Source organism: Schistocerca gregaria, chromosome 1, assembly GCF_023897955.1.
Source record: "Schistocerca gregaria isolate iqSchGreg1 chromosome 1, iqSchGreg1.2, whole genome shotgun sequence".
NCBI classification, from domain to species: Eukaryota; Metazoa; Arthropoda; class Insecta; order Orthoptera; family Acrididae; genus Schistocerca; species Schistocerca gregaria.
The window spans coordinates 1,191,582,749-1,191,598,479 of NC_064920.1; the positions used below are offsets into that span (position 1 = coordinate 1,191,582,749).

The following is a 15,731-nucleotide window of genomic DNA, read 5'->3' on the forward strand; positions in this document are numbered from 1 at the left end:
TACAAGCAAGTGGCAGCATAATAGCATGTGTTTACAGAGCACACTGTTCATATTTCTGGCATTGCCCCTGACTGCTAAGTGAGAGGAGAGGCTAACAGCAGATCAATGACACCTATTTGATAACTTCATAAAGGGAGACCTAAACATTCAGTATTATAATGTGGTTTTGTTAACAGTCTAGAGGCAGGCTGACTTTGATTTCAACAAACCTCATACCTAGGGAGCACATCTGGAATAGTGTTGAGCTGGCATAATCAATTTTCATAATTTGCCTGTAGTTATTCTGGGGTCATAGGTCAGTGCAACTTCTCTATTTTTCAGGTGGCTTTCCATGTAATGCAAGTCAGTACTTGATGAAAGCAGACAAGGTACTAGTTGTTATTAACCGAACTGCTCATAACTTTAAATGGTTGTAATTTCCTGTAAATGTTCAAAAATGTTTTGCTTCAGATCAGTTCTTATTTATTCCGTATACTTACAACCTAAAAAGCTCTTTAAACTGGGATGGTGTTGCTACTGTTGTTGTGTCATCCTTTTGGATGACAGGACTAGTAAAAGGCACTGTTAGCTGATCACTGACATCTGTGGCCTTTCTTGGGTAATGGCACAGTCTCTCGTTTGTATTGTCTTCTTCATTGACCTGCAGAAAGCAAAAAGTAAATTTCACTTGTGGCTATGTATTATAATTGAAATCCTAAAGTCACCATTAAGAGGAAAACAGCTGATAACTAAACATTTGGGCAAAATATTTCTCTGTGATAATAACTGTCCTCCAATACCAGATACTTATTATCAGATGCTATGAATCAAACATTAAGCTTCCCTATGGAACATCTATAAAAATTAACTAAAATGATTTTATGTTCATGAGATGTTTCGTTCATGAGACACTACGGTAATATATTTTGAATGCTTTGCATTACCAAGGAGATCCAACATCAGCACAAACCAGAAAATTGCACACAGCATTGTATCACCATTTTAAATTCATTTTTGTTCATTTGATACTTATAAATGTATGAGCTTAAGGTCTTGATACACATAAATCATCAATTAAGAAACTAGATTTACATGAGGTCTGTACAAAAAATTCCAGAATATTCATAATTTTGCACCAATGGTGTGTTAGAGAAAAATGCGGTTGGCATCCCTGCACAAGGCTGTGCTTAACGTGTGACTGCCGGAAGTTTCATTCTTGTAGTCTATTAGTTATTGTGTAGTGCTGCATTGAGCAGAACATTGTGTCACACAGTTTGCGAACTTCATGATGGCAGAGTTAGAGGGGCAACACCTCTGCATTCTTTTTTTTTTTTTTTGTGTGTGTGTGAAACTCAAGAAAACCTTTACAGAGACTCACCAAATAATGGATGAAGTTTACAGTGGTGAGTGCTTAAGCCATACTCAGTGTTACAAATGGTTCACATGGTTTAAAAATGGCTGGATGGAAGTTAAAGAAGACCCTCGTTCAGTGTGCCCTTCGACATCTACTGACAACGTTCATGTCAGGAACATCAACAAAATTGTGCAGGCCACTCAAAGAGTGACTGTACGAGAGATTGCAGAAGGATATGGCACTTCAGTTGGATCACGTCATAAAATCCTGACACAGTGTCTTGGAATCCATTGTGTTGCCATCAAGTTCATCCCACGGCTCATCAGTCAAGACCAGAAAGACCTTCACTGTGCAATCTATGAAGAGCTTTTGGATCACACAAATGAGAATGAGACGTTCCATAAGAGTCATAACTGGTGATTAGATGTGGATCTATGGTTATGAAGTTGAGACCAAGGTTCAGTCTTCACAATGGGCTGGGGAAGATTCTCCAAGACCAAAAAAAGCTCATCAGGTGAGATAAAATGTTCATCCCATGCTGATACCTTTCTTTAACTTTGAAGGATTAGTTCATCATGAATTCATGCCACAGGGAGAAAGTGTTTATCCATGGCACTGTCGGGATGTGTTGCAACGCCTGTGAGAAAATATGAGAAGGAAATGACCTGAATGTCACGAGACAATTCATGGCTCTTGTATCACAACAATGCATCCAAACATTCATTCCTGTTGATGTGTAACTATTGCACAAAAGACTGTGCTGCCTCATCCTCTGTACCCTCCAGACCTGGCCCTGTGGGCTCTTTTTTTATTTCCCAACTTGAAAACCGTGTTGAATGGATGAAGATTTGCAACAAAAGATGAGATCGAAGAAAATTCACAGATGGTGCTTCATACGATCCAGCAAGAGGCATACCAAGACTGCTTCCAAAAGTGAAAACACCATTGGGAGTGGTGTATCAATTGTGGAGAAGAGTGTTTTGAGGGAGACAATGCACAATAAGTAACAAGTAAGTAAAGAAAAAATTTGTAGACAAAGTTCCAGAATATTTTGAACATACCTCATACAGATACTAAATACAAGATACTAATAAAGAGAAAGTTCAGTACTGATGTCATGGAGTGTGAGTTTAAGCTTAATCTCATTATTAGTTATGACTACTTTGCTGACGCTTTCATATACTCTGGCTCGAGGTATGGAGTAAATTTTACTTTCTGTGACAACTTGTACACAGTTCATAACTACTATTATTCTTTCTTCTCTACACAGTGACTGTTTTGAACTTTGCAAGGATAAAGAGAAATACATCCATTCAGTTGCAGAAACGAATGGTTTATTCAATCCCCTTAACCTAGGTTTTGATTTTTTTTTTTAAGTGTTCTTCAGAAGGCTTAATGGATAGCTACAGTTTCTAAAATTACAGGCTTGTTAAAATACAGCTATACAGAAAAAGTGAAAAATAACTCACTATAATACAAATAGTTATTTACACTTACTGGTTATATGACCAGCAAATGGTTACATAACTAGTGGGAATGTAACTAGTTAATGTGGATAACTTGTATGGTAGTGAGTTATTTTTCTTTTTCTCCTTGTACCTGTTTTTTTAACATGTATGTAATCCTAATTATCAAAAGAGGTTAAAGAAATTGCAAAAATACACTTATTTAAAAAGGCAGCTGAAAAGTACCTGTTATGCAATACATTTTATACATTGAAAGATTACTTAGACAAAACAGAGTAGGGGTTTGCTTAAAAAAAGTTATACAAATAAATAATAATAATGATTATAAAACATCCAACATTCCACATGACACATTCACACTATGTTTGCTTCTTTTTTGCTTTCCCAGAAAAACTTACATCCAAGATATGCATAGCACAATACTAATAATAAATAAATAAATGTCTTCCTCTTTCTGAGCCCATCGCAATCATTATAGAGGGATGCTGATTCAGTTTTTCAGGATAGCAAAAGGGAAGTTGCAGTACAGAAAATGGCACAGAGAACACCATTGTGTGTGTGTGTGTGTGTGTGTGTGTGTGTGTGTGTGTAACAATGTGGCATTACGTTATGTAATAAGTCACTTGTAAAAAAAAAAAAAAAAAAAAAAATGTACACCAGGACTAAATCTAATGATTATCTCTAACTAGAAGTGTTTAAGTGTATGTGTATACAAATTAGCTTATTTTAAATTGGTCTAAACTTGTAAATACTTTGGCATGTCGTATATCCTTGTAAAAAGAGATCTACGGATGAATAAAGCTACTATTACTACTACTACTACTACTACTGCTACTACTACTACTCACTATTGAGGTGTGTAACCATTGATCCTTCTGAGAAAGATGTTTTTAAAGACGTCAAAACGTAAGTCAAGGGTTTGAATAAACATTTCATTTCTGCAACTGACTGGTTGAATTTCACTTTATCCTCACATAGGTTCCATTCTACAGTTGTTTCATCCAGCAATATTCAAGATTTTAATTATTTAAAGGTTGTAGTAGGTACTGATTCAATTTTTTATTTTCTTTATTTAGTTACTTTTCTAGACTTCACATCACCATTGGTCCTGTGCGCAGTCATTTCCACACTTTCACTCACCTGTGAAAGCAATCCTTGTACCCTATTTTTCTATTCTCTCTCCCGTTACTTGTGCCAAACACTAATTTGACTGACAGGAGGCAGAAAGTTTACCAGACTTTCTCTCTATTTGACCTAATTTAATTTTGAATTGTATATGAAATTAAAATAAAATAATGATCAAAAATAGAAAATATTGTGCTTTCAGGGATGTATGAATAGTTAAGTACTGGTGTTTTCCTCATGAAGGGCAAATATGGAAGAGGAAATTGCCACATGCATACAAAAGCAGAAACCATAATACAAATTCTTGCCAAGATCAGCAAGCTGAAAAATTATCTTAGTTAATTGTTAAGAATGTGTGTTGTGAATGTGCATAATCCGCCACTGGGGGATTCTGAGTCCACTGTTAGACAATTTATATCTTCAGTATGTTATCGGTCAGTATTTCCTGGTGATATCAATGTAGGGGTCCAAAAACATGTTGACGGAGAAATATTCTAGGAAAATTATGACATACCTCTGGTTTGATTTCAGCAGCATGTGGAAGTATGGTACTAAGGTGTACTGGAAACACTACCGTATGATGTACAATGTGGTTATAAATGAATTTTTTCATTCCATAGAGTGAATTTACAGAGCTTCCACACTGTCTGATGACATGAAGATAAATAATTTAGTATCATGCAGAACAGAAGACCACCATGAAAAATCAGTAACACTGATAAAAATATCAGAAACAAGTATTTGAAAAATATTTGAGAGAGGCATATGGACATGCACATTATAAGGAATTACCAGCATTAGATTTGATGTTTCTTTCTCTTTTGTCTAGAAAACTTATGCCAGTATTCAAAATCATACCCAGGATCTGAGAATGGAGTACATGAAAGTTCATGATAGTTTTATGGTATGGGAGGATTGAAGGCAGTAAGGTATCTTATTACAAAATGGAAGACAAAATTTCTGAAATGAAATTATTAATAACTAAACACACCAGTACTACAACTTCATATTAGGCATGTGTTACCTATTAGTATTTTAACTTGGTCACCGAAGTTTGTATGAGATTTGAACATATTTTGCTGTCTGGCAGGTAAAGTTCAAATACATGCAAATACTCTGTGTATTTCTGCTTTTGGTACTTTTGACCAGCTAGTAACATGAGAAAAGATATTGTGAGAATAGACTATACAACACTACTGGAAGCTTCCAGAAAACAGAGTCATCTGGTATTTTCAATTGCAAGAAGAGTAACAGTAAATATTTTTGAGGTTAACAATAAATGGCTCTGAGTACGCATGCTACTAGCCAGAATGCATTACATGTTTGGCTTCCTTCAAACTAGTAGTGAATTAATAAACCTGCTTATATGGTGGGTAGCATGCAAACTCAGTTTGTAAAAATATAATTCTTTTTTTCTGGAGAGTAGATCAGTAGACCCCTCACTGTACTGCCTTCGCCTGCATTTGAAAGTAGCTTTACTATTAAAATAATCAAAAATTACATTAGAGAGTCATGTATGATCATGAATCCTTAGAGATATTAAAAGTCTCTCATCTCCAACACATTATCTTCTGGGCTGGCCATTTTTGTGAGTATACTTAAAACAGTAATTACATAAAATATTTAACTCACAATCACAAGACTGCAGCTGTTTATGTAGACTGTTTTACAATGAGAGTGTGCAGTGTTTATTTTTCAGAATGCTTCAGGCATAATGAGAGAATGAGGAGATGTAGTGTATCATTCACATAAATGGACATGAGCAACAAATCTGTTACAATAATTGCAATAGAATTCGGTGAAAATCAGTTTTTCATTTCTGGTCGACTCCAAGGATTAAGGAATAATAATTACTACAGATATGTGAAAAATGACCACTTTAAAAACATGTGTCTGATTTGGCACAAGGTATCATTCCCACCTGGCTGACCGAAGTAGCTTCAGTGCTGGGCCACGGTGCTGCCATCAGTGCAGGTATTACTTGTGGTGCTGGCAGTGCAGGCAAGACAGGTGGTGCTGGGAGTGCCGGCGTGCTATGGGGAGACTCCGTAGCTGCAGGGCTGGCCCATGGTGCTGCCATCAGTGCAGGAAGCACTTGTGGTGCTGGCAGCGCGGGTAAGACAGGTGGTGCTGGGAGTGCCGGCATGCCAGTGGGAGATACCCCGCCACTGGTAGTTACACCTGGAGCTGCCGAAGCAGCCCCACCAATTGTTCTTCGAACAGCTGTGATTGCAGATAACAGCGCACAGGCTTCAGCACCCTTTTCGTACAATTGTTCATTCAGGTCATCACGGTGCTGTTTGTGTGGCACAACTGTTCTGTCACCTTCATTAACATTCACATTCACTTCTGTCAAATTACGTAGCCGGGAACATGGAAGTGGCACATTCCGCACTCGACGATTGCCGTAGCAATGGCCGCGAACTCCACGCCCGTAATGTGATGAGCTACAACAAAACAAAATTATTAAATTGAGACCATTTTATCACCCAAATTTCCAGCTGTAATTCTCCTTTTGCTGCCATGAACAATAACAGAGAATTTCACAGGATGCCTCAGACTTTGGCGTCACAGTTAAACAGATGGTAGGGGACCCTATACAGAATATTTCAAGATAAAGAATGTGTCATGAGTTCTTTACACAGGCAGCTGGCTTGCAACAAGTGGAAAATGTGCCAGAACTATTTCACTGACACTGCTGCATTTACACAATTATGAGTCAGAAGAGAAAGATACGTCATAGACAAACTACACCACTCATCTATAATTCAGCTGACTAGTATGTTAGATTTTATATTTAATCACCAGTTTCTAATGAACTATATTTAGATTATTGGTAATAAAGCTTCATATGTACAGTGTTTTGGTGTCCATACAAACAGAAAATTGATGTAAACTGGACGTGAAGATAAACCACGTAAGGAAATTCAGTTTGGCTGCTTTAGATGTAGTATTATACAGAATATTGAAGTTATAAAATAGTGTTGTTCTCAATATGTATATGTAACAGTTTCATTGTTGGCACAAAAATTAGATTTGCCCTGCTGCCACAGTTAAGTAATGAAGAGCCTCATGAAGATGTAGGTGTAGCTGATGCATGGCAGAATTCAGTTAGGAAGCCTGTTGCTTCAGAAAAAGTAGGAAGAAAATTCTGCTGTTAGGTAGCAGTCATGGAAGAGATGTGGGACAACTTCTGCAGGGAAAATTAGTTGACAGCTATCAGGTTCCAAACATTTTCAAATCTAGTGCATCTCTGAGCCAAGTGATAGAGGGCATAATATCTTTGTGTAATGGTTTCACCACGGAGGATCATGTTTTAATAGTGGGTGGAACAGAGAACAGTATTGATAGGGACCAGGGCTACAGTATTGATAGTGGCCTGGTAAAAATAGAATCAGCAACTAACCACACCAAAGTTGAGTTTGTGCTTCTTTTCAAGTGGTACGATCAACACCAGTAGAACAGCTCTGTGTAGAGGGTCAATATGGAGTTGGATCAACTGTTTCATGCTTGTGCTGGGTCAGGGATTGATTTAGTTCCTGTTGACTCTATTAGTAGGTGGGACTTTACTTTTTATGGCCTGCATCTCAATAGAAGAAGGAAGGATATTCTGGCTAGGTTGATAGCAAATTCTTTAAGGGAGGACACTGCAACTCATGACAGTACTTCTTTTTGGGTTAAGCTCATTATCTACACAAGATGTATCTGAAAATGTTAAGCATAATACTTGTGAAGACAAAAAAAAGTAACAGTAAATTTACTACATCAAAATAAAAACATGAAATTAATGAATTTCAGATCTGTTTAGATGAGCTACACTCTACAAATCCTGTTGATATTATTTGTATTTGTGAACATCATTTAGGTAATGAAATTGAATTGCTTAATATGAAAGGGTATACCTTAGCTTCAAAGTAATTTAGAAAAGAGATGGAGAAAGGAGGAGTTGCCACTTACATTAGAAAGTGTCATAATTATATAAACACTGATATTCTTAAACACTGTAGTGATCAGCATTTTGAAGCATGTGCCACACAAGTAGAAATACACACAAGAAAAATAATTATAGTCGTAATATACAGGGCTCCAACTGGTAATTTCCAGCTATTCACTAAACAGCTTGATGCAGTATTAAATTTCTTAACTCTTAAAAATAATGAACGCATACTAAGTGGAGATTTTAATTTAAATTTTCTGTAGGATAGTCACTCAAGATCCATACTAGAGTTTCTTACCACTTCTTTTGATGTCATTCCCTTAGTACAGTTTCCAACCAGGCTTATGGGTACGAGCAGCACTGCTATTGATAACATTTTCATAGATACTGCCACACTAGCAAATCATAGTATAAATCCAGTATTAATGGCCTTTCAAATCATGATGCCCAGTTGCTTGTATTTAATATAGTGGGGTCCGATTCAACTAATAACAGGAAGTGGGTAACTATACGAATAATAAATGAAACAGGAATTGAAGGTATAAAAAACTGTTTGAGGAATACAGCCTGGAAAGATGTATACAATTCACCTGGGAAAATGAAAAATATAACTGTTTCTCTAATACAGTCATAGGTCACATGGAAAACTGCTGCCCTAAGATAGTAATCAAAGCACATAGATTAAATGTTTCAAAACCTTGGATTACAAATGGAATAAAAGTATATTGCAAAACAAAAAGAAGACTGTACTTAATGTCAAGCAAAAACTACAGAGCTAAATCACATAACAAATTATATTGTAAAATTCTAAACAAAGTAATCAGACCTCAAAATGTATTTACTTTCAAGAAAAAAATAAATGCCTCTAATAACAAGACAAAAACAATATGGAACATAGTGAAATGTGAAACAGAAAAAACTACCAGGCAAATTAAGAAATTATGTTAAATGTAAATAATGAGTTGATTAGAGATACCTCCAAAATTGCAGACACTTTCAACAACTTTTTGTCCTTTCAGTAGCAGACAACTTAGGTTTGAATGGTTCCTCAGAAGACAGCTTAAAATATTTAAAAAATGCATTTCCACAGAAGTATAACAAAATTCAACTATGTCCTACCTCACCAAAAGAAATTTCCAATATTATTAGCTCTCTTAAAAACAAATGTTCCAGTGGTTATGATGAAATCAGCACAACCATAATTAAATGTTGCTGCTCAGAACTTTGTGACATACTGAGTTACGTATGTAATGTATCCCTTCACAGTGCTACTTTTCCAGATAGGCTTAAAGATGCTATTGTCAAACCATTACACCAAAAAGGAGACAAATCATCAGTGGAAAACTTCCGCCCATTTCATTATTGGCAATATTTTCAAAAGTGTTTGAAAGGGTTATGTACACTAGACTTTATAAACACTTAGTACAGAAAAATATTCTCATTCACAATCAGCTTGTATTTCAGAAAGGATTGTCAACAGATTAAGTTATATTCACTTTTACAAATGATATATTAGAATCAATAAATCAAAAGTTTTTACCATACCACTTGGCATATTCCGGGATCTGGCTAAAGCTTTTAATTGTGTTAAGCATGATGTCCTTATAGAAAAGTTGAAACATTATGGGATAACAGGAGTAGCAGGCTCATGGTTCTCATCCTATCTTTTTAATAGAAAACAGTGTTTGTCTGTATCAGGCTTACCACATAACAACAGTCATTCAGAATATAAAACCATCAGGCAAGGGAAGCCCCAGGGTTTTATTTTAGGCCCCTTGTTGTTCCTATTATAAATTAATGACCTTCTATATGCAGTGTCATAAAATGCAAATTTTGTCTTATTTGCAGATGATACAAGTATTGGTATAAAGAACAGTACCTGTGATCTCGCTGAGCAATTATCTAATGAAATATTTGTAAGTATCAATGGGTGGTTGACAGCAAATTGATTGTCACTGAAGTTTGACAAGACTCAGAACATACAGTTTAGTACCTCACAAAGAATAACTGACCTTAGAAGTATAATGTATTCAAACAATGAAATTAAAGCTGTTGACAGTATCAAATTTTTAGGGCTGTAAATTGACCACAACCTAAATTGGAAAACTCACACTCTAGGCTTAATCAAACACCTTAATTCAGCTACATTTGCAGTATGCATGATAGCAGAAATAGGTGATTCCTCTCACAAAGAGAACCTTTTCAAAATTCAGAAACGAATCATTAAAATTATATCTGGTATCAATCCTAGATCATCACGCAGAGACCTCTTTAAGAAATTGGTATTCTAACTACTTCTTCTCAGTACATATACTCATTGATGTCCATTGTCGTTTCCAACATGTCTCTTTTTACACAAAGTAGTGCAAAACATGATTATAATACCAGAACCAAAAACAATCTGTATAAGGACTATAAAAGCTCAACATTAGTACAAAAAGGAGTCAAATACATGGGTACTCATATATACAATAACTCACAAGAGCATATCAAAGGTTTTGTAAGTGATAAAGATTGGTTTCCGAGTGAATTAAAGAACTTCCTGTTGGCCAACTCCTCCTACTCCATCAATGATGAATATCTTCACAAGGATTATAGCTCATAACTCTGTCTGCATTAGAGTTGTACAATATCCATATATCTGAGACTCCTCGCCAAGAGATCCATGGAAAACAATAAATGTGTGGTGTCGATCCATGGATTGATAAGCCAGAACATCATATGTGTATTATGTCTTCGAGTTGATCTTTGTTTCGTATACTTCCGGAACCTCAGTTCCAGCCTAGCCTTAGAACTGTACATTTGTCGTTTTGATGATTAGGAGAGAGAACCGTGGTCATTACCTTACCACCTTGATATCTCCTTCAGTGGTGACCCCAAAGTTCGAACAATCCGTCGAACCGAGTACAAAGTGACTACCGCGCCAGCTTCCACATTCCACATGGACCTTTGTCTGCTACACAATGGCCTTCTACAATACGCCACCGCAGACCAGTTTTCACCAACAACAGCAACTAAATTCAAGCACGTCAGCTGTAGTCGGTGCCCGCCGTGAATTTCCGTAGTCTTATAGCCTTGAGAACCCAGGGACCTCGTCAGGTGCAGTGGTTTTGAACATAACGCCAGCAGTCTCCGACTCCAGCTTTGTTAGCCCCCAAGTGCTCCAGTTTTCGCCGCACAGCAGTGCAAGAAACCACTACACACTGATACCAAACTTAAATGCAAATACTGTAAATAGTGGGGAGCTAGTTTTCATAATGTGCCACAACAGGAAGCCTTTTTGAATGTGCAAGCTCCACGTGTGTATTACTCCGTGCCGGTTGCACACTACGTGAATAACATTCTCCAGCCTGCTACTCTGAGTGTTCATCAGTGCAGTAATTTGAGTGCATCAGGTTCCACGAAGCTCATCAGTGACTCTGTGATGGACAATTTTGCTGCAGAGGTGGAGGACCAATTGCATAATAACCTGTCAAGCAACTGCCATGACCACTGTGACCTGCTGCCGCAACAACCTGTCCCGCTTCGCTCCATGCTGGGCTTCCTGCCATGGAACAAGCTTTTGACAAACTGAAGTATCTACTAGCAAACGCTGTGACTGTTGCCCACCCGCATCTGGACGCTACATTTTTTTATTATTGGCGATGCCAGTGATACTGCAGTAGGTGCTGTCCTCAGCCAAACCGTCGGAGATACTACCTCTCCTTTGCAGTTCTTTTCTAAGAAGCTCAGCGGCGCTCAAGAAAAGTACTCAGCCTCTGATAGGGAGCTCTTGGCAGTTTACGAGGCTGTGAAACACTTTTCCGCCGAGGTTGAGGGTAGGGACTTCTACATTTTAACTGGCCGCTGTAAAGAACCCTCCGACTGACCCTCCACCTAGATGCTTCCGTCATTTGGACTTTATATTGCAATTTACCTCTGACGTACGCTACATCAAGGGTGCAGATAATGTGGTCGCAGATTTTTCGTCTCATGTCGGCGCTCTCACAACTCTGATAGACCTCTCTAACTTGCCTCAGCTGCAGTCTGCCGACACGGACACTATGGACCTTATTTCCGATCACAGTTCGTCACTCAAACCTGTGCGATCCACCTTTCTGGCGTGACAAATCAAGTGGTACACTGCGTCCCTTCATACCCAAACCTCTACAGAGACAAGTGTTCAACAAATTACACAACCTAGGTTATCCAGGTGTGAGAGCCTCTACCAGACTTATTTCAGAGCGTTTCATCTGGCGCAACATGCATCATGACTGCCAAGCCTGGGCCTGTGCCTTCATTCCGTGCCAACAAAATAAAGTTTTGTGGTACATATTGCCCCCACTAGGCAGTTTCACCACTCTTCCCAGTCACTTCCAGCATGTTGACATCGACTTGGTGGGCTCCCTCACCCACTCCGAGGGTTACAGATACGTGCTATCTATTATAGACAGAACCTCTCGTTGGCTGGAAGCTGCCCCGCTACCCAATATTACATCCGAATCAGTGACACGATCCTTCATAGACACTTGGATTTCACACTTTGGCTGCCCTGTTTACTTGACGACCGACCAAAGCCATCAATTTGAGTCTGCCTTGTTTTCTGAACTATGTAGGCTGCGCGGCATCAAGAAAATTCATTCAAAAGCATACCACCCCCAAAGCAACGGCCTCATGGAACATTGGCATAGGACGCTTAAGACGGCCCTATGTTGCCATGGCCTCCTTTGGATGGAAGTCCTGTCATTTGTCGTACTCGGTTTGCAGACCACTTTGAAGGAGGACCTCAAAGGCTCAGTGGCCGAGTTCGCCTACGGCCAGTCCCTTACACTGCCAGGCGAACTTGTTGCTCCTACTCCAGTCGCCAAACAATCCGAACTGCCGTACTTGGTAGAATGGCTGAGGTTACACTGTAACAAGTTTCAACCCCCACCCCCTTCCAGACACACTCCGCCGCACACAAATGTTCCCAAGGCGCTCGACACTTGCAAAATTTGTGTTCCTTCACGATGACACTGTAAAAGCCCCATTACAGACCCCTTACACAGGCCCGTACAGAGTTGTCAAATGAACCAGTAACACAATGGATATCATAATTAAGGGCTCAGTAACTACTGTCTCCCTCAACAGGGTTAAACCTGGTTATGTCGAGTTTTCCCCTACCTCACCCACCGTTGAAGAGACCACGCACTCTGGCCACCCTCAGCCTTCTTCCTCTGCTCATGATTCTAGTAAACTCACGCCTACACTAGCCCCGTCAAGCAGTCCATGCTCATTCCGAGGTTTACCACCTCTCGGCTCCCATAGCAGAGGCCCCAGCTCCCAGGGTTCTAATATAACAGTTCCATCTTCATGCGGCAGCACACCGTGCTGCTCTTCTAACCAGTGCAGCCCACAGGTTCCTGCCACACCCACTCAGACATCACCATCTGACACTCAACCCTCTACTTGCAGCACACTGCCCTTATCGTGCTACGGTTTTCCCACCCCACCGGCTCAGCATACCTCTCCATCAGCAGGTGTCACTTACGAGCTCTCCACCCACATTCATCCTAATGACATTGGTGGTTATTAGTGCTGCTTGCGTGTGACAATTCCTGTGACTCGTTAGGTGGTGTGTCACAAGGTGTAGTGAAGCATTTCAAAATCTCTGGAAGTGTTACGTGTGTTTACCTATGTGCTTACATTAGACCAAGTGGAAAGGTGATCGTTAGGTTCCCTGCCGACAACACCTTTCCACACCAGCGCTCCCGCACTGGCCGATGACTACGACTGCTGGCATCACTTCAAGACTTCAGCATCAGCATTGCAGGATTTGCTCCACGCCCAGCCGTTAGACACGAAGAAACTCACTGTAAGCCACTTAAACTCACTCCAAGCGCCCCCCCCCCCCCCCCCACCTTCGGGTATGTATTCCATACTGCAGGGGGGGGGGGGGCTATGTGGCATTGATCCACGGATTGATAGGCCAGAACATCATATGTGTATTATGGCTTCGAGTTGATCTTTGTTTTGTATACTTCCGGGACCTCAGTTCCGGCCTAGCCTTCGATCTGTAGGTTTGTCATGTAATAAAAGTATTGATGATTAGAAGAGAGAATCGTGGTCATTACCTTACCACCTTGATATCTCCTTCAAATGTAATGTAACATGTTGTAAACCTGAAGTACACAATTACATGATGATAATGAGACTCAAGAAATTGATAGAACTAGAGTGACTAGCAGAAGACCATATATATTTTGAAAAGCTTGTTAACTCACTATTTATAGTAGCATCATAATATTCCTGTTTTGTATTTGCTTTCTTTTGTCATATTGACACCTATTATGATTCAGTTAAGTTATTGGGTTTAGGTGTTGAGAAGTTAGCTCAACAGAGAGTCAAGTTCTGCATTTTGGAGGCTCCTCTACACTTGGCCGTACCTTGTCATATATAGGAGACGGGGACAGGGCATTGTTTTGGGAGAACTTCTGTAACATAAATGATTTTATTCTACTGATAGGCATAAAATCCTTGATTTTTTACACATTTATTTAAGGTATAATTTTGTCTTCCTGGTGATGAGCACTTGCAACTGTGATTCCTGTTCATCTATTACAGTTGTATAATCATGAGAAATAAATATGTGTGTGCCAGATAAGACTAAATTGACTGTGTAACTGCACACTACAACAGAATTAGATGAGCTTCAGAAGTATTGCAATCAACATACCTCTGATAATATGACTTAATTATTACCAGTCTAAACATTAGATAGATGTGCTCACAATAAATAGTGACTTAATAACGATCTTGAGATAATACTAGAATCCATAGTTATTGTCAATTTCATGTTAAGTGTTGCTTTTTTAAGTAGATCTTTCAGCAATGTGCTATAGAGACACCATCTTCATCATCTGTGAGGACAAAAGACTTTGTTTGTCAGAAGCGATATCAAGTCAAATTATACAAACATGTAGTAAGTCTTCAAACTGGAAGAGTGAAATCCCAAGCAGAAAACTTGCACTGGGTCCAAATAATAAAGGCAGCTAGAATCTGTCAATTTCGTCACATAGGAAAACCACAGTAAAATGAAGTACACTGTTTCTTCCCCTTTCTTCTGTACATTTGGTATGGTAACAAAGCAAGTAGTGTATTGTGGCTAGTTATACCTGCAGGTATCATCCATCTGCATTGCTGAGTTGTCCATGTCAGGATGAAGCTGGGCTGGCACATGGTATCTGGCAAGCCGATGGGGCACATCCTGTGACCATCTTGACATCATGGTGTCAAATGTTCTTCTTTTAGCATCTGTGTGGTGAGGCTGCTGGTACTCTGGAACTGAGCACAATTCCACTTCTTATGCAACTAGCCACTTTATTGCATGTTAAGTAGATTTATTGCATTGAAATATTTTTTTTTTCTGTAGGAAAACTGTTAATATTGGCACATCATCGTGGAAGATATCACTACATTTAATGAACTAAAGTCAAATACATTGGGCAGCTCTAATAATGTTTATTTAGAATTTGTTATTAATGCTAGTAGGTGAATAGGAAAGGTGGCTTTGTTAACAACTAGGGAACAGATTTTTATGTAAATAAATGTTTATTTTTGAATATAATAGAGGGAAACAATCCACGTGGGAAAAAAAATCTAAAAACAAAGATGCTGTAACTTACCAAACGAAAGCGTTGGTATGTTCATAGACACAAAACAACACACAAACGCACACACAAATTTCAAGCTTTCGCAACCCACAGTTGCTTCATCAGGAAAGAGGAAAGGATGTGGGTTTTAAGGGTGAGGGTAAAGAGTCATTCCAATTCCTGGAGCAGAAAGACTTACCTTAGGGGGAAAAAGGGACAGGTATACACTCGCGCGCAGACATATCCGTCTGTATATGTGC

At 38.9% G+C, this 15,731-nt stretch overlaps 1 protein-coding gene across 3 annotated transcripts in view; it reads right to left on the reverse strand.

Moving 5' to 3' along the window:
- Window positions 1-15,731, reverse strand: part of LOC126284526 (uncharacterized) — a 270,111-nt gene that overhangs the window by 65,051 nt on the left and 189,329 nt on the right. For all 3 annotated transcript variants that reach the window (XM_049983526.1, XM_049983533.1, XM_049983541.1), the window contains 3 exons: window positions 14,995-15,163; window positions 5,846-6,371; window positions 480-640 (listed from right to left, as the gene is read on the reverse strand). In XM_049983526.1, coding sequence (XP_049839483.1) covers window positions 480-640; window positions 5,846-6,371; window positions 14,995-15,163 — 856 coding nt within the window. The remainder of the gene's footprint in view (window positions 1-479; window positions 641-5,845; window positions 6,372-14,994; window positions 15,164-15,731) is intronic.